Genomic DNA, 18,979 nt, shown 5'->3' with positions numbered 1-18,979 from the left:
CATTCATATAAGTTCCATCTCTAATAAAATTCATTTATGTAAATTTATTCAAATTTGAAATGTAATTTAATTCATTTTTTCCCCGGCCCCTGACACAGAGTCAGAGAGAGATGATGTGGCCCTCCTGCCAAAATGTTTGGACACCCCTGGTTTACAGCAACAACTTCTAGAACTGTTAAGAAAGGCAAGGAAGCATAGAAATATAGAAAACCCCTCCCCCCATTCCCAACCCCAGCAGCCTATTTAGAGGTTGCCATCCGTGATCAGTGATGTTGAAAGCAACTGAAAGGTTCAGGAGAATCAACTGGCAGGGTCATACTTCCCTTCCTTTCTCCTGGCATAGGTCAGCTATCAGGGTAACCAAACCAGCTTCACTGCTAAACCCAGACTTGAGGCATGGATTGAAATGAATCCAGATAATCTTCAGAGGTATCTTTTAGAAGCATTTTAAGTCTTTTTTTTGTTATGTTGAAAGGAAAAGGTATGATTTCAATACAGATTTTTACCTGGTTTTATTGCTTTTTAATGAGGTAGATCTATGTTACTATCCTACGAGACCCTTGAAGATTGGGTGTGTTTAAAGTTAAACTTTCGAAAAGGTAGGGTCATTCTATTCGCTGTTGGCAGAGTTGCTGTGACAACTTGGAACTCTGCATGAAGCATATTGCTGATGTTAAGTAAATACAGTATTAAATGCTCATAGTCGCTTTAACAGTGTGGCCTAAATGGTAGTTTTAAGTTGTCTGTAGGCCCACTTATGTAATTTTGTGTTTGGTTCCTAGCCTTTCTGGATGTGAATTTGTTGGAAAGAAAAGAAAGCAAAGGAGCAGTGGTTGATGTCAGCAGGCCTAACTATGAGGAAAAGTTAGGAACTAGGAGTTGTTTAGCTACTGACTCAGTGTTGCCACACTGTTGAATGTAACAGTGCAAAATAGGTCAAAATATAATTGCAATTGAATCAATCACTGCCAAGCTGTAAAATGAATCTTTTTGAAACTACAAGTCAGTATGGATTAAAAAAACAAAAAACCTTTGCTAAGTAGTAACTTAATAACAAGGCCATCTGGCCATGTGGGGAACTAGTCACCTGTAGCATTCACCCATAAAATAAGAAGAATTCTGGTTTCCTTGGTTTGGTGCAAATGTGGGGTAAAATCGCGTGGGTTTGCCAGCCCCGTATGTTGTAGGCCCATCACAGGGAGATCATTAGTAAATGTCTGCATTTACGCATAACTGAGTGATACGTGGTATAGGACTAACAATCTCTAGACTGGCCTTGTATGTTCAGTCTGATTCTTGAGTTGCAGTAGCGTCATCCTCTGTAATTCTAAAGGTGTCTGGCCACAGCATGCACCCCTTTCACAAGCATCTAACATTTTTGAAGAGTGTTTCTGATATCTCTCCATACAGAAATACCCAACTGTGTCTAGTCGGATGACTTTAAAAAGTACTCTGTGAGTTATTCGTATGCATGCTTCAGCCACTTTAAAGGACAACATTACTGAAGGATATATGCTTTTTAACTTGAACTTCTTTTTAGCCAGCTCCTTTATGAAACTCCACATTCAGCCTCTGTTTATATACAGGCGGCTCATAGGAAATTGAAATCTTCCTCATTATTTCCTATGTTGTGACATTTATAGAATGCTTAGGGAGTAAATGTTTTTTTTCATTGTTTGGAAGTGGCTTGTGCATGCAGGTCTCTGGAACAAGCTTTTCCCCGTGGCCTCCGATACTGTACCGCAACTTTATACTTTGAGCAAATATCATTCTCTCTCTAAAAAAATTATATGTATTTGTAGACATTTTATCCTTTGTGCTATTTTGTTTTCTTTCTAATAGATTTTGTCAGGATTTTGGTATACTTTCAGCATCTATAGATCTCTTATATGTTTCCAATATACTGTATATTTGAAACCTGGGTTTTCTTGTGTTAACGTTTATGGGTACATATACTGTATTGTAGTTTGTCAACTACAGAGAAAGCATTTGGATTTTAACATCTGATCTGTGTATTAAGTGAGAATTTTAGAGACATGTTTTCAAGCAGAAGGTTTTACTATCTTCTCGTGGTTGATTCTCAAAACCTGGCTAACTTAGGGCCCAGACCTATCCAACTTTCTAGCACCAGTGCAGCCACAATGCAGCACCAAGGTAAGGGAACAAACATTCCCTAAGGAGGAACAGAGGCCCTCCCCACCACCACAGGATGCAGTACATCTCCTGTTGGTACGTCTCCATCAGTAATGGAAAGTTGGATAGCATTGGGTCCTTAAACTATTGTTGGCTGATGTCATGAGGAAAGGAAAAATGGATTTCTCTTGCCCTGTGGAAAAAAGCCAATGTTCTTACAGGAAAAAGTTTCATTTTTCTTTCAAAATGCTAAACATTTATCCAGTGGGGATTTAATAACTGACTGGACTAGTACTGAGTTTGTTCTTTGGGGCAGAAACAGAACATTTAAGCAGACTGTGAACAGAATCAATATTCTGTTCATTGTCTCTTAGATACCTACATAGCTCAAATACCCAGGGAGAAAGTTATCTTTAAATGCTTAAAGATTCCAACTTGACACTAAGCCTTCAGACAGGGCTTGGAGAACTCCCACTCCAGTCATCACGAAGCTGAAGACAGGTTTCTTTCTATTTTGGACATGCAACTGGAGAGATGTGTGTGGGTTTAAATCTCTAACCACTGATTTTCTCCCAGGGACTGACTTTTGAAAAACCTTTCACAGCCAACCTGCTTTTCTCTTACTTGTGTTTCAAAAAGAACCTGACATCAGAACTCTGGATTTTAAGAGAATAAGGAAATTATTTATTTATTTTAAATAATTAATGCCCTGCCTTTCTTGATGGGCAATCAAGGAGTTTTGCAGAATTAAAAACAATAATAATAAAACATGACAAGCCCCAGTGAATCACAAACAGTTAGTTAATTTGATTAAAGCACCAGTACATCATGTCAGCTATCAAACACCATCCTGAATAAAAATGTATTGAGGCCCCGCTGAGAGGTCTCCAAGGAGGGAGCCATTCTTAGTTCCAAGGGGAGGAATTTGACTGTTAAATCTTCTTCCATTCTGGGAGTACTGTTGAATAGGGGAAGACCAAGAGTCCTTGTGCACAAGGCCTCACAGGATGTTTTTTGAACTCTTGTATTTTTGTCTGTTGCAGAACTCCGTGGCTACAAACCAACATGGTTGGTAGCCCTGTCGGCATGAGGCTCTAGTGCTCCCACCCCCCAGTTTGGAGGGGACTAAACACTCATAAAAGGGAATGTTACGGTGGACAGTGCACTTAGAAGGTGGGCCCCGGAGAGTAAACCACGCTGCTGTGGCTGTTGGACACAAAGTCTACTCTTTTGGTGGCTACTGCTCGGGTGAAGACTATGAGACTATGCGACAGATCGACGTTCACGTATTTAATGCTGGTAAGATGAGTGTTTGAGTAGAACGCCATTGAACAGCTTGCACTTTAGTATGGTTGCATAGTTGTGTTTATATACTATTCTCATGGCCTCTTTATTGGAATAAATTTTTCTGATTTTTTGGGAGTCTGAGAGACTTATATTATCTGTTTTTAAAAAGTGATATGTCCTGCAGTTGAAACTCTTAATGCACCTTGCAGACAGAAATAAAGCAATCTGCAGAACTGAAAAATCATGAAATTGGTTTTGACAACTTCTTCTCTAGTTACAGTCTCATGGCTCAGTTGTCTAAGAAGTTTTACACCCCAGGAACCACTAGAGACAGTTGCCTCATGGACTGCAGTGTACTGCAGAAAGCTAAACAAATGAAAAAATCTGCAAAAGAAGAATCAGACTACACCTTTGACACCAACAGAGACATTTACATTGTTAGATGGAAAGATAGCGCAGTGATCACAGTGATCTTGAACTTTATTGGACTTGAACCAAAAGGACATCCCAAGCAGTACAACTGAAAGAAAAAAAACATATGACATGCTGCCCCAGCCATGTGTGATACAGCACTACAATCAACGCAGGTGTGAGGTGGACCTTCAAGATAGTGCTGTCGCAAATTACCACATAGGCGTACAAGGAAAAAAGTCATGGTGGCCATTATTTATAAACAAACTGGAAAGCACACTGGTAAATTTCTGGAAAATCTTCCGCATGGTAACCAAGTCCAACATATCACAGTTAGATTACAAGTCTGAGGTTTCCATGGCATTAATGCTGAAGGATTTGGAGGTCAACAATATAGAAGAGTGACCCACTGCCTCTGTGTCAAAGGGGAGGCCTCCTCACAGAGAATCTCTGTCAGCTAGCATTTGCTTTGATGATCAGGGCTATCTAATCAGAAGAAGAGGAAACAATGAGAGAAGATGCAGACATTGCAAATCACAAACTGTTTATCTTTGTAAAAAATGCAATCTACATTTGCATCCTAACTGCTTTGAAGAGTTTCATTCACAGTAATAAAGTTATGTCTGTCAAAAGCGATAGAGGTTCACATGCTGAGAACTGAAGGGTTGCCCGATGGGTATTGTTATCTGTTACAAACGAAATAAGTTACTTCATTAATAATAAAGTGTTTATTAAATAACAATTTGTACCCTATGCTTCTAGTTGTAGAACCCTCTGTTTTGGCTACCTATTCACCCTTTGATTTTAGAAATGCTACATTTTGTTCCAGATGTTCCTGATGCTGCCAAATCTTTTCTGTAGGCATAGGAAGCTCAGTTCATGTCCCCTAACAAAGAAATGTACTGAAAACCAAAGGCTTGCACATTATTTCCGCCCTTGGAAAGTAGCCCCTTCTTTTACAACCCCTTCTTTGCCCATGGTTGCGTACATGCAACATTTTGTTCCAGGTGTTCTGATGAAGTTAAAGTTTTCAGGAAAGGTTTAAATCGCATAGTTTCCTCCCTGTTACAAATATCAAAGGAAAGCCACTGTGTGCTAATTTTTTCACCTTGGGAAGAAATGGGTTATTTTATGCATTTTTAATATATATGCTGACTTCCAAGAACTTAACCCACACATCGAGAGATGCCTGTACATTTTTGCTAAATGCAAATGGATCTCAGCAAGCATCTTGTACATTTTCTCAGTGATCCAGTGACATTTTTTAAACTCCTTTTCATTGTTCTGCTTCTGTATCTCGTATTTAGGTCGTGCATTTTTTTTCTGAGTTTGGTATGTTTTTCATTTGTTTATTTGCTACCAGTATACAGATAGAGATTTTATATAAGAGAATTAAAAAACTTCTATGGCTTGTTGATCAGAGCAGCTGACATGGTTGTGTCAATTAGTTTCTCCCTGCTTCATAAGCACAGCATTCAAGTAGTTCTCGGTACTGTTTTCTTCTAGTGTCTCTGCGGTGGACCAAGCTGCCGCCAGTGTGGACAAACAACAGGGACCATGTGAGGGAAGTTCCCTATATGAGATATGGGCACTCTGCAGTTGTCATTGATGACACCATCTACATCTGGGGAGGTCGCAATGACACCGAGGGAGCCTGCAATGTATTATATGCCTTTGACGTCAGTAAGTGTTAATTTTCTGCCCTGCAATTCTTGCTGTTGCATACTTCTGCGTATTCTAAACAAAAATTGGAGTCTGCATCTGTGTCTAAACTGGAAACAGCAGCTGTGATATGCCTACTCCAGAGGGTTATAACCTCGATGATGAGGTTTGATTATTCACTAAAATTATTATTTTTAAGACAGATGAGTATTTATATGGGACTTTGTTTCCTGGCTTAATTGAAAGGGTTCATTGTGTCCTTTACAGTTCTAAAGTTTAAAGGACAAGGTATCCTTGATACCCAAGTCCCAAATTATTTAGACCTTAAACAGTTTGGGACTTGAATACCTTAAAGACATTTCCTTCCACACTTTGTCATACACATGGACCATCATATAAAGCCTTTCTCTGGGTACCCTTGCCTTCAGAGGCATAGGAGGCATCCCCTGGGATCAAGGCCTTCTTGGTGGTGGCACTGGCCTTGTGCAATGCCTCCCCCCCCTCTGAAGGCTTAGTTGCCTTCTCACCCTATGCTCTGTAAGGAGGCATATTAAGACCGGTCTTTTCTGTTCAGCTTTTGGAGGGGCGTAATTGTGGCAGTGGTGATTGAAGTAACTTTTCAGTTGTGGTGTTTTGGTTTTGTCTTATACTGTGGGTCCTCCTCATCAATGGGTTTGGCTTCCATGGATTTGATTCAGCACTGGTGCTAAGCCCATGGCTGGAGGGCCTTGCAGATCTCCCAGGTGCAACTGGAAGTTCCTTCCAGTTTTGTCCAGGAGGCCTTCTGAGGCATGGATATAGCATGTGGCCTCCCCATGCTTCAGAGTGCTTCCAGGAGGCTTCTGAAATGCATTTCTGGTTTTTCTGCCTGCCGCCCCCCCCCCCACTGATTCCGTTATCCACACAATTTGGAATCCACTGGGGAGGGGTATCCTGGAACAAATTCATTGTGGATACCAAGGGCTTACTGTACTTCCTTTTAAATTTGTTTTTGTTTCAGTTGTTTTTGTTTTGTTTTTTCCTGTTAACTGTCTGGAGGTGCCTTGATAGACAAGCCAGGCAAAATAGAAATGATTTTAAAATAAATATTGCACAACCAGTCATGACTGGTGTTTTAAGGAGTCCATGTACTTGTACTATGGACTGTGCACAGGACAGCCTTGCCGTACTATTGGGAAGAGGGTATGGATTGCCAAGAGAAGTGAGTTGAAATAAGACTAGAGAGACAGAAGAAAACGATGCACAACGTTATATTTTATACTTCAGGCATAAAGTCATTATTTTTTTCCAAGCAACCTATATTTTGCAATGTCTGTATTCCATCAAGCCATGGAAATATATCTGTTTATTAAAGATAGTTGTATGATTACTAGGGAAAAAGAAAATAATGAAATTATGAAACATGTGGGGCAAATTCTCAGTAATATGCAAAGGCTTCAAGAATTGACTCAAAGCTTAAATAGTGTAAAACATTATTGTAGTATTTGAGTGGGACTGGCAGCATTCTGTTCGTTGTTACTGACATATGACAGGAGAGTGGATACCAGGGTTAGAAGGGTGAGAAAAGCTTCCGGTTTGGCTATGTTGTCTGCCACCAACTGAATAGGTTTTTCTATCACAAGGTGACATAGTTTTTTGAAGACAAAAATGTGCGTGCAACATAGGCTGGGTGGGGAACCTGCGTGTTTGGCAACATCTTAGAAACCAGAAAATGTGCATCTTCCCTGGAAAACGGTTGTGTTTCCCAGAATGAGTCCAGGCACTTGAAAAGTAATATTGGAAGTTAATGTCAAGCAATCCGATGGTGAGAATGACTTCAGGAGAGTGCTGTTGCATAAATTGTATATTTAAAAATGCATGGCTTGTGTCTATACTAAATGCTGTATTTTTCAAGTCAGGGCCATATCTGGTCATAATAAGGCAAGGGTTTATTGTATGTATCTGCTTATAAGAACACCACATGGGTCAATATGTCCGTTTCATTTTACTAAGGAGCAGTGGCGTCGCTGGAGGGTGCGGGCCACACCGGGTGACGCGCCGGGGGGGGTGACGTGCTAAAATTGTGGCGTTAGGAGCTACACTGTCATGCCATACACTGTTGGATGCGGAATGTCCAGCGGAATGCAATGCAAAAAACAGAATTGAAATATCTCCTTTCCTTCAAATGTTATGGCCAAAAAAAGGATAGAAAAGATGCATGGAGCCCTCTGGAAAGTGAAAGTGAGCCGTATCGCACGTTTACTCTCGGGTAGGCATACTTGCCATAGTCCGTCGGAAAGGGCAGGCTGAGAGGAATCCAATGACACCTGAATGGTCCTGATCCAATGAATGCAGCCCCCCAAAAACACCCGAGAAGGTCCCTCCTTCCCAGCTGCGAGTCTATTGAGCCTGCAGTGAAACCACATGGCCGCGTCTACTCACGAGTAGGCAAACTTGCCTTAGGGAAAGGACAGGCTGAAAGGACTCCAATGGTCCTGATCCAATGAATGCAGCCCCCAAAAACACAAAAGGGAGAAGGAGGTCCCTCCCTCCCAGCTGCAGTCTATTGAGCCCTATGGAAAGCGAAGCAGCCTCATGGTTGCGTTTACTTGCGAATAGGCAGGCGTGCCTTGGTTGGTGGTCAGACCAGGCAAAGGGGAATGCGAGAACACCAGAATGGTCCCGATCCAATGGAGCTGGAGTGCAACAAATGCTCCAGAAGGCAGCCTTCCCCCCCCCCCCCCACTAAAAAGGACAAAAAAAGAGGTTTGAACTGGCATGGGGCATGTTTTCTATTTTGCACTTGCAAAGCCAAGAGTGTCTTTATCTTGATGTTCCTGAAATAGAAGAACTTTAAACTGGGCACTGGGGTGGGCTGGAAATCTCACTGATTCTTTTTGGGGGGTTGTTATTGCAGGCAGACTACAGAGTAAGCTCCACTGACCACTATGGGACTTACTTCAGAGTAGACATGCATAGGCTTGGGCTCACAGGCTGCAATCCTACCCACACTTTCCTGAGAGTAAGCCCCATTGACCACTGTGGGACTTACTTCAGAGTAGATTGACTTGGTGGAACAGGACTGGCTCCCCCTTATTTAATTATTTCTTTTATTTTAATTTATTTATAATTATTTATTTTAATTTGCTTGCCATGACATCACTTCCAATGGGTCCTGGACAGATTGTCATTCTAAAAAGTGGGTCCCAATGCTAAAAGTTTGAGAACTGCTACAACAAGATGTTAGTAAGTTGACATGGGGGTGTGTGTGTGTGAGACTCTACAAGTTTTCAAAATCACTAAAATCAGAGTTTGGAGGAATAACACCATCATGTTATATCAATCAATGCGTAATTTCATGCAGAATGTAATGAAACAAACCACATTGAAATATCTGTGTTCTAACAAAAGGTACAGCCAAAAAACCAGTGGGGGTGGGGTGATGGTACATCACCACGCCCACCACCTGGGGCGTTGCCCCGCCCACTGCATGGGGTGACATGCAGGCCTCCTGCACCGGGTGACGCGAATCCCAGTGACGCCACTGGTAAGGAGTATGTGAAGACCTTTGCCATGTTTCAGTTTTATGCATGGGACTTCAGCGAAAACAGTCTTTGTAAACTAGTCATAACAAGGAAAAGGGTGAGAGAATCAGTATTTGGTAAGACTACACATGCCCTGGAAGATGGAATAAGCCTCTTGGGTCTTGTGGTTTGTTTCTTTAGCAGACACTTGCTCTCCCAGTGACTTGGAGTTTGTTGTAAGCAGCAAAATGAGATATCTATAGAATTCTCAGGTCTATTTTTGCATCTCACAGCTGCCCATCTGATTTCATTTTTCTGCCTGTTTAAGGGAGGAGTGAGTTGCTCAGGCACTGTGGGCTCTCCAGAATCCTTGCACGCACTTGCCTGTGTTGTTCCCCACTGTCCCTGGAAAGCAAGCATTGCTAATCCTCCCTCTCTCAAGGGAAAAGGTGGAAGCCCTCTTGCATGAGTCACTTCAGGCTAGACAAAGCCCTGAGGCTGTTCCACATGGCATTGTCCTTTTGCTGGCTGGCAAGTGTCCTCTAGATTAGGTGTCACAGCCTGCTTTAGTCTCTCGTTTCATGTGTTGCTCTTGGCCAAGGTCTTTAGGGATAACACTCGACTGGATTTAGGAATCTGAGAATGGCAAGCATCCCATTAGGAGCAAGGCTCTCTCTCTCTCTGTGCTAATCATCTCAGCAGAGCTTATATTGACCTTGCAGTGGGCTGAAGTTACAGCTCCAGTTAGAGTCTGGGTGGATGGCTATGGATGGAAGCCAGGTTATGAGAGGCCGGTGGTGCGGCGATGATTTTGAAAAGGCTGCTCTATGTTTGTTTCCTGGAATAAGCGCTACAGCTGATTGCCAAGTGTGCTTAAAGGATCTCCTGCTGTACCAAGGCTAATCTGTGTTTCTCTTGTTCTCCCCTTTGGGCTTCCAGGACAGGTGTAGGCTTAAGCTTTGCAGTGCTTTTCATTGCTGGATGAATGTTCCACACGAAGAGCGCTCTTCACGGAGTGTGGCAATTTCCTGCTGTTCAGTCCATTTCTGAAAGGTAGTAAGCACTTCTTCCAGCATAGCTGTGCAGTAACAATACACAGTGGGGACATAGTGAAAGAACATAGGTCCTCCTTGTGAGGATGCAACAGGTGGCTTTGGAGAGCTTTTAGAAGCTGTGAGGGAACTTCCAGGCATCTGCTCTTCCTTGTATCTTGTATGGAACAGCATCAGGAGGTAATTGCTTCCTGACAAGGAATGGTATGCGTTGTATATTTATAGAATGATTACCCCCCCAAGGGAAAAAGGAGGGCATAAGTGCCTTTTGTCACTCATTCCTGAGCATGCCACTCTCTGTTAGTAATGAGTCATCTCTTCTTCTTGACCATCTTTTAAATATTAGGTACACACAAATGGTTCACACCAAAAGTTTCTGGAATGGTTCCAGGAGCAAGGGATGGACATTCGGCCTGTGTCTTGGGAAGGAGCATGTATATCTTTGGAGGGTATGAGCAACTGGTAAGTTATCTTAAGATCTCTTCTATCTTTGTGTGAATGTGCTTGGCAATGCTGCTTGGAGTGAACTTGTTCTAAGAAATTACTGTGTGGCTGTGGTTCCCCAGTTGCAAAGTTATGTATATTGATCTGCTAAGTTTACTGAAGCTGTTCTGTTGTTGAATGTTTTTGCACCCCAATATAGTGCCAGACTTTTAACACTGGTTGTAGTGCTCTAGCTATGCAGCTTTCTTTAATGCATGTACTCAGAGGTAAGCCTCACCAAATTGAATAGGCTTAGTCTCAAGTGCATAAGATCGTACTGTCAGTGTATACCTCAGCCTAAGCCTCTAACTTGCTTCTAACACTTTTCATCTTCCTGAGAGTCAGGCTTGGAATGAAGAAAAAGGAGTTTAAGAAGACAATAAGCCTACTCCTTTATTAAAAGGAAAGCAATGTAGGCACAATCCAGCAAGCTACTTCAGTCATGTCCGATGGAACGTTTGCACTTTTGACAAGGATCAGCAAACCCTTGTGCTATGTTGTAGACTGCTGTTGAAACTCTTCTGGGTTTTAAGATCGTTTGACCTTCAGCTGTGGGAGGTTCCTGTTTTGAAAAACACAAGTCAGAAGCACTCTTGGTGTGCAGCTCTGGTCACACTGGTCTTCGAATTGTGGCCTGTTTCAAGTAGGATATCCAGGCTGGGCAAATGGATAGTCTTAGCCAAAATGTTCCTCTGAAACAATCTTGTGAAAATCCTTTACATTTGAGTACAGCAGCTGCAAGAATTTTCATGGTTGGCCAAACTTGTTTGTTAATGTAACTTTAGTGATGGTGTGCATTTCCAGTTGTGGCACATGCTGTCAAGTTGGCAGTCCTTAGACTGCTTCCTTCCTCTGCACTATTAAATTACCTTGGAAGGAAAAGAGGCTGGCATATTTTCATTTAATAATGCAGAGCTAAGATACAGGAAGGCATATTTCAGACATATAACTAATATGTCTGGGTGCATCTGGCCTCCCCCCCCCCCCCATGGAGCAAATTGTTGTGCCTTTTATTTGTAAGCTAAAAAAATCCTCTTGTGTTTGTCTATTGACATTTCAGGCATCATTGCCTTTATTGTCAAGCTTTCTGGCAAGCACTGTCCTTTGAAGCCACTTTCTCCTCCTCCTCTGCTAGACACTATAGATGTCATGGACTCTGTGAGCACACAGCATAATGCCAAAGCTGCCTTAAGATCTAGGTTGAATCAGGAGGGCAAATAAATGTTAATTTACAGTGGAAGCGGATTAATTCAACCCTGGCCCTGCTAGTTATCTGTACAGTGTTGTCTTTAAAAACAGATTGGGGGAGAGAGAGCTATTTCACAGCTACTCAAGGCAATCATAGCATTATATGTAAAGAGGTGCAAAATACTTTCCATCCTTGCTCATTCTTACAGTGACTCTAAAGTAGATCATCATTGGTATTTTCCAGCTGTGGAACTGAGGCACTTGGAACAGATAGTGACCAAAAGGCATCTAGTGAGTCTACAGCTAATTTGAACACTTGTCCAGCACACTGTTGGTTGGAACTCACTTTTTTTTTCCAGTAATTGGGTCAAGTGATGAATAAGATGGTTTTCAGTGAATCTGCAGCCCCCTCCCCTTGCAGCATTAATTGGAGTCAGTGACACGAGACACTGAAGTTACCTTGACACTTGTCAGCAACTTAGAAGTTGTTCGAGGATTACATACCTTTGGCAAGGCCAGCCAAAAATGGATCTCTCCTAGGCTGCTAATAAATATGCATTCCACTTAGAATATTTAGCTTGAGGCTCTTCTTGCCTTCCTTCATGACTGTTTAACAACTCCAGCTGAAGCTAACGAGAGCTATTTATGTTCAACACTTCCTTCTCTAAAAAGGGAGGGGGAAAAGGCCAATCCTTGCCATCTCCAGCCAGGTAGTCAGAACCAGCAGCTATTACTGCAAATGATGACTTTTAATCTTGTTACTTCCTTTCCGGCTCTGTAAAGTGGAGATGTTTTATGATGGCAGGTACTGTAGAAAAACCCTTGAGACCCATAATTCTGTATTCAGTGTGGGATTTGGATGGTGTGCATCGACGTAAGTACTACTGAACAGCTGCTTTGCTTTCTGAGCCACCATTTTCAGTTCCTTGAATATTTTTGAACTCCACAGGGAAATCCTGAAGAATTAAATATTGCAGAGTTTTCATCTCTGAAGAATGAGGAATCCAAGGTTCAGTTTGAGTTCTGGCATGCCCAGTAGTTTCACAACTGTTCTGTCTTTCAGGCTGATTGTTTTTCAAATGACATCCACAAACTGGATACTAGCAGCATGATGTGGAGTCTGATCTCTACTAAGGTCAGTAAGAGTGTTGTGGCCTATGCATGACCCTTCTTTGACTTTTGCCTTCCTTAGTTAAGGCCAACAAAATTGTGACCTCCCAAACCACATTCCCTTCCTCATCTCTCACCTCTAAAGTAACTTCCATTTCATTTTGACATAGTTAACAGGAGTCTCTTATTTCAGGGCACACCAGCTCGTTGGAGAGACTTTCACTCAGCCACAATAATTGGGACAAAGATGTATGTGTTTGGGGGAAGAGCAGATCGCTTTGGGCCATTCCACTCCAACAATGAGATCTACTGTAACCGAATTAAAGTATTTGACACAGACACTAACTCTTGGCTGGACTCTCCCCCCACCCCACTCCTCCCCCAAGGCAGGAGGAGCCATTCAGCATGTAAGTCACCATAACACTCCATAGAAGAGGGAGAATGTTCTTTCGAGCAGGCCAGGCAAAAGTCTTCAAAAGGCACACACTGGTGTGTGCTTTGGGAGAAAGTCCCATGTTGATTATGAGAATCGGGAAGTGTTAAATTGGCTTGCATACCATATCTTATCTGAAATCAGTCTACCACATGGAGAGATGCCCAAGATCAATTATAGGCAAGAGATAAAGACAAGGTTATGATTCCTGCTCCCTTTTCTTCTGTATCTGAAATGGTTTCTAATCTGAATCAAATGGGCGACTTTAGTTCTAATTGTGACATGAGAAGGGGAATGATACGAGACCATTTTAGTTGTACCTGCTACTATGGGGAAATTGATATGAATTGAGTTACATTTTGAATGTCCCGACAAATCTCTGCTCTGTCCTTTACAGTCGGCTACAATGGGGAGTTGTATATATTTGGTGGCTACAATGCTCGCTTGAACAGACATTTTCATGATCTTTGGAAATTTGATCCAGGTAATGTGACTAAAACTTCCTTCCTATTATTGGTATTGCAGGAACCTTTAAGAATCCCAGTTGTGATCAGAGCAATGATTATGCAGTGAGAACTTTTCTTCTATCCCCCAAAAGTTCCTTCATGTTTTGTCTGTGTGATGCACAGGTGCCCAGACACATGCTTTTATAAAATGTGTACAGAGATTCCATCAGTAATACCAGTAAAGTCAGTCACATTAACATCATACTGATTAATATTTGATCCTTGATCCACACCACCATATTGGTTGCTTCTACTGATGGTGAAAATGCCAGCACAATCTGCAGACAGGCATGAGCATATCTTGGCCTTTGAGGCACCATGTGACATACAGATTGTGCAACAATTCCAGGGTGCTTGAGATTGACCAGGACCTATGTAAGGAAAACCAGGAGGTTAGTATCTAGATTGCAGTCTCCCTTTACTGGGTAAACTGGGGAGAAAATAAAGTTTCTTCTAAAATCCAAAACAAGAGATTCCGGACAGAGGGAAACTGTCTTGGAAAACCCCTCTCCCAGGTGGACAAGGAGTCTCAAATACTAAGGATTTCCTTTACAACCTGACAGTAAACAGTGGAACATGGGTTTTTGGAGAGACCTGGCAATTCCAGTCTCTCCTGACTGAACCAAGGAGAAGAATCAGTAAAAATATAAGGAGGTTATTGAAAGGGGTTACAAAGCTTTGAAATTGCAGGAGAGCAGGAAGAAAAGATCTCTTTGCAAAATGAAAGTGTAGATGTGTGCAAAGATTTAACAGCAAGGAGATCACAAAGCAAACTGAAAATAAATTAACCCTCACACAACTAAGCTGGATATGGCTGCTAATTCAGTTTACTCATGTGATTGAGACTTCTGGTCCAGCTACCCCACAGCAACTGAGGGAACGGGCAAAACCCATGCTGAGCATCCAATTTCCCTCAGGGGTTTTTGGATTTTTATAGCGAGTTGGTATAAACCCAGTTTTCTCTAAGGGATTGGTCATTTGGGACCACTTTCTGTGTTTGAATTTCCTGCTCGGAGTCTGACAATCTTCAGATACAACAAGCTGATTCAGGGTCAGATTTCTTTGAGTACCAGAAGTAGGATATGCCCTTGGGGGGAAAATGTATGCCGAAGAAAGAATAGTGACCATTTATACTCAGGTTTTTCAGCAGTTCTCCTCAGGATGCAGAGACATTCCAAGCCTCTGAAGGGGGGAGGTCAGGGATTAGACAGGTCCAAAATAGATGAAAATCTAGCAGGGCACCCTGAGCTGATGGCTTCTGGTTGGGGGTTCTTGTGGATTCTGCACTAGCAACAGCAGTGTTAGATTGCCCAACCTGTGGGGGGGTTCTGTCATCTGTGCCTGAGGGTTGTGACTTGCCTGCCTGGTGCGAAGGTTGCGGACATCACTTCTTGTCTAGACAGGCTAGTAGACAGTGGTGGGGGAGAGGTAGCGGCTGTGGTGCATGTCGGCACCAACGACGTGGGCAAGTGTAGCTGGGAGGTCCTGGAGGCCAAATTTAGGCTTTTAGGCAGGAAGCTGAAAGCCAGGACCTCAAAGGTAGCGTTCTCTGAAGTGCTACCTGTTCCACGCGCAGGGCCAGCTAGGCAGGCGGAGATCAGGGGTCTCAATGCGTGGATGAGACGGTGGTATAGGGAGGAGGGGTTTAGATTCGTTAGGCACTGGGGAACATTTTGGGACAAGTGGGGCCTGTACAAGAGGGACGGGCTCCACTTGAACCAGAATGGAACCAGACTGCTGGTGCATAACATTGAAAAGGTGGCAGAGCAGCTTTTAAACTGTTCCCTGGGGGAAGGCCGACAGGAGCCGAGGGGCATCCGGTTCGGGACTCCTCATCCCTATGGGATGAGGATGGGGAGGTTAGAGAACAACAAGACAAAGGCAGAGTAGGAGAAGAAACTGGGAAAGGTAGCGTGATGGGATGTGAAAGACGGTTTGGCACAATGAGAGGATGCGGGGACAAAGGAGCGAATAAGCAGCCCATCCTAGGGCATTCCATGTACAAATGCTTTTATGCGAATGCCCGAAGTCTACGAGCAAAGGTGGGAGAACTAGAATGTCTGGTGACAAGGGAAAACATTGACATAGTGGGCATAACGGAAACCTGGTGGAATGCGGAGAATCAGTGGGATACTGCAATCCCAGGCTATAAACTCTACAGGAGGGACAGGCAGGGGCGTGTTGGAGGTGGGGTGGCCGTTTATGTTAAGGAAGGGATAGAATCCAGCAAAGTAGAGATTGAAGGTGGGTCTGACTCCACCTTAGAATCTCTGGGTTAAATTACCAGGCTTGTGCAGCGATGTAATACTGGGGGCGTGCTATCGTCCTCCAGACCAGAAATCGGATGGGGACCTTGAAATGAGGAAACAGATCAGGGAGGTGACAAGGAGGGACAGGGTTGTAATCATGGAGGACTTCAATGATCCTCATATTGACTGGGTCAATTTGTGTTCTGGTCACGATAAGGAAACCGGATTTCTTGACGTGCTAAATGACTGTGGCTTAGAGCAGCTAGTCACGGAGCCCACCAGAGGACAGGTGACTCTAGATTTAATATTGTGCGATATGCAGGACCTGGTTAGAGATGTAAACGTTACTGAGCCATTGGGGAACAGTGATCATGCTGCGATCCGTTTTGACGTGCACGTTGGGGGAAGAATACCAGGCAAATCTCTAACAAAACCCTTGACTTCCGACGGGCAGACTTCCCCCAAATGAGGAGGCTGGTTAGAAGGAGGTTGAAAGGGAGGGTAAAAAGAGTCCAATCTCTCCAGAGTGCATGGACGCTGCTTAAAACAACAGTAATAGAGGCCCAGCAGAGGTGTATACCGCAAAGAAAGAAGGGTTCCACTAAATCCAGGAGGGTGCCCGCATGGCTAACCAGCCAAGTTAGAGAGGCTGTGAAGGGCAAGGAAGCTTCCTTCCGTAAATGGAAGTCTTGCCCTAATGAGGAGAATAAAAAGGAACATAAACTGTGGCAAAAGAAATGTAAGAAGGTGATACGGGAGGCCAAGCGAGATTATGAGGAACACATGGCCAGCAACATTAAGGGGAATAATAAAAGCTTCATCATATGTGTTAGAAGCAGGAAACCCGCCAGAGAAGTGGTTGGCCCTCTGGATGGTGAGGGAGGGAAAGGGGAGGTAAAAGGAGACTTAGAGATGGCAGAGAAATTAAATGAGTTCTTTGCATCTGTCTTCACGGCAGAAGACCTCGGGCAGATACCGCTGCCCGAACGGCCCCTCCTGACCGAGGAGTTAAGTCAGATAGAGGTTAAAAGAGAAGATGTTTCAGACCTCATTGATAAATTAAAGATCAATAAGTCACCGGGCCCTGATAAGTCACCGGGCCCTGACTGGGTGAAACAGCCACCCCACAGCTTGCATCCTCATTCCTTGTTTTGCACCCACTCGAATAAGTCCTCTCCCGCACTCTCCCAGCATAGTGTCCATCCAGGCAGGCAGGCAAGGAAGCAAGTGCTCTCCCTTGTGGTGCTGCTGATTGTGGGGGTGGAGGAGAGGCAGGGGTAGGTGAAGCAACTCTCTGACACCTGAATTAAGTCAGATAGAGGTTAAAAGAGAAGATGTTTCAGACCTCATTGATAAATTAAAGATCAATAAGTCACCAGGCCCTGATGGCATCCACCCAAGAGTTATTAAGGAATTGAAGAATGAAGTTGCTGATCTCTTGACTAAGATGTGCAACTTGTCCCTCAAAGTGGCCACGGTGCCAGAAGATTGGAGGATAGCAAATGTCACGCCTATCTTTAAAAAGGGAAAGAGGGGAGACCCGGGAAACTATAGGCCGGTCAGCCTAAGATGGTGGAATGCCTCATCAAAGATAGGATCTCAAAACACATAGATGAACAGGCCTTGCTGAGGGAGAGTCAGCATGGCTTCTGTAAGGGTAAGTCTTTCCTCACGAACCTTATAGAATTCTTTGAAAAGGTCAACAGGCATGTGGATGTGGGAGAACCCGTGGACATTATATATCTGGACTTTCAGAAGGCATTTGACACGGTCCCTCACCAAAGGCTGCTGAAAAAACTCCACAGTCAGGGAATTAGAGGACAGGTCCTTTCATGGATTGAGAACTGGTTGGAGGCCAGGAAGCAGAGAGTGGGTGTCAATGGGCAATTTTCACAATGGAGAGAGGTGAAAAGCGGTGTGCCCCAAGGATCTGTCCTGGGACCGGTGCTTTTCAACCTCTTCATAAATTACCTGGAGACAGAGTTGAGCAGTGAAGTGGCTAAGTTTGCAGACGACACCAAACTTTTCCGAGTGGTGAAGACCAGAAGTGATTGTGAGGAGCTCCAGAAGGATCTCTCCAGACTGGCAGAATGGGCAGCAAAATGGCAGATGCGCTTCAATGTCAGTAAGTGTAAAGTCATGCACATTGGGGCAAAAAATCAAAACTTTAGATATAGGCTGATGGGTTCTGAGCTGTCTGTGACAGATCAGGAGAGAGATCTTGGGTGGTGGTGGACAGCTCAATGAAAGTGTCGACCCAATGTGCGGCGGCAGTGAAGAAGGCCAATTCTATGCTTGGGATCATTAGGAAGGGTATTGAGAACAAAACGGCTAGTATTATAATGCCGTTGTATAAATCTATGGTAAGGCCACACCTGGAGTATTGTGTCCAGTTCTGGTCGCCACATCTCAAAAAAGACATAGTGGAAATGGAGAAGGTGCAAAAGAGAGCGACTAAGATGATTACGGGGCTGGGGCACCTTCCTTATGAGGAAAGGCTACGGCGTTTGGGCCTCTTCAGCCTAGAAAAGAGACACCTGAGGGGGGACATGATTGAGACATACAAAATTATGCAGGGGATGGACAGAGTGGATAGGGAGATGCTCTTTACACTCTCACGTAATACCAGCCCCAGGGGACATCCACTAAAATTGAGTGTTGGGCGGGTTAGGACAGACAAAAGAAAATATTTCTTTACTAAGCGTGTGGTCGGTCTGTGGAACTCCTTGCCACAGGATGTGGTGCTGGCGTCTAGCCTAGACGCCTTTAAAAGGAGATTGGACAAGTTTCTGGAGGAAAAATCCATTATGGGTTACAAGCCATGATGTGTATGCGCAACCTCCTGATTTTAGAAATGGGTTATGTCAGAATGCCAGATGCAAGGGAGGGCGCCAGGATGAGGTCTCTTGTTGTCTGGTGTGCTCCCTGGGGCATTTGGTGGGCCGCTGTGAGATACAGGAAG

General features: G+C 43.6%; 1 protein-coding gene across 2 annotated transcripts in view; it reads left to right on the top strand.

The window, feature by feature from the left end:
* The window catches only part of KLHDC3 (kelch domain containing 3), a 51,351-nt gene that overhangs the window by 11,794 nt on the left and 20,578 nt on the right, over positions 1-18,979 (top strand). For both annotated transcript variants that reach the window (XM_066624920.1, XM_066624928.1), the window contains exons 2-7: positions 3,177-3,432; positions 5,338-5,514; positions 10,395-10,510; positions 12,783-12,854; positions 13,023-13,236; positions 13,660-13,746. In XM_066624920.1, the coding sequence (XP_066481017.1) occupies positions 3,279-3,432; positions 5,338-5,514; positions 10,395-10,510; positions 12,783-12,854; positions 13,023-13,236; positions 13,660-13,746 (820 nt within the window). In that variant the 5' untranslated portion in view covers positions 3,177-3,278. The remainder of the gene's footprint in view (positions 1-3,176; positions 3,433-5,337; positions 5,515-10,394; positions 10,511-12,782; positions 12,855-13,022; positions 13,237-13,659; positions 13,747-18,979) is intronic.

This window comes from Tiliqua scincoides, chromosome 1, assembly GCF_035046505.1.
Source record: "Tiliqua scincoides isolate rTilSci1 chromosome 1, rTilSci1.hap2, whole genome shotgun sequence".
Classification (NCBI taxonomy): Eukaryota; Metazoa; Chordata; class Lepidosauria; order Squamata; family Scincidae; genus Tiliqua; species Tiliqua scincoides.
This window is presented reverse-complemented; position numbering and strand designations above follow the sequence as displayed.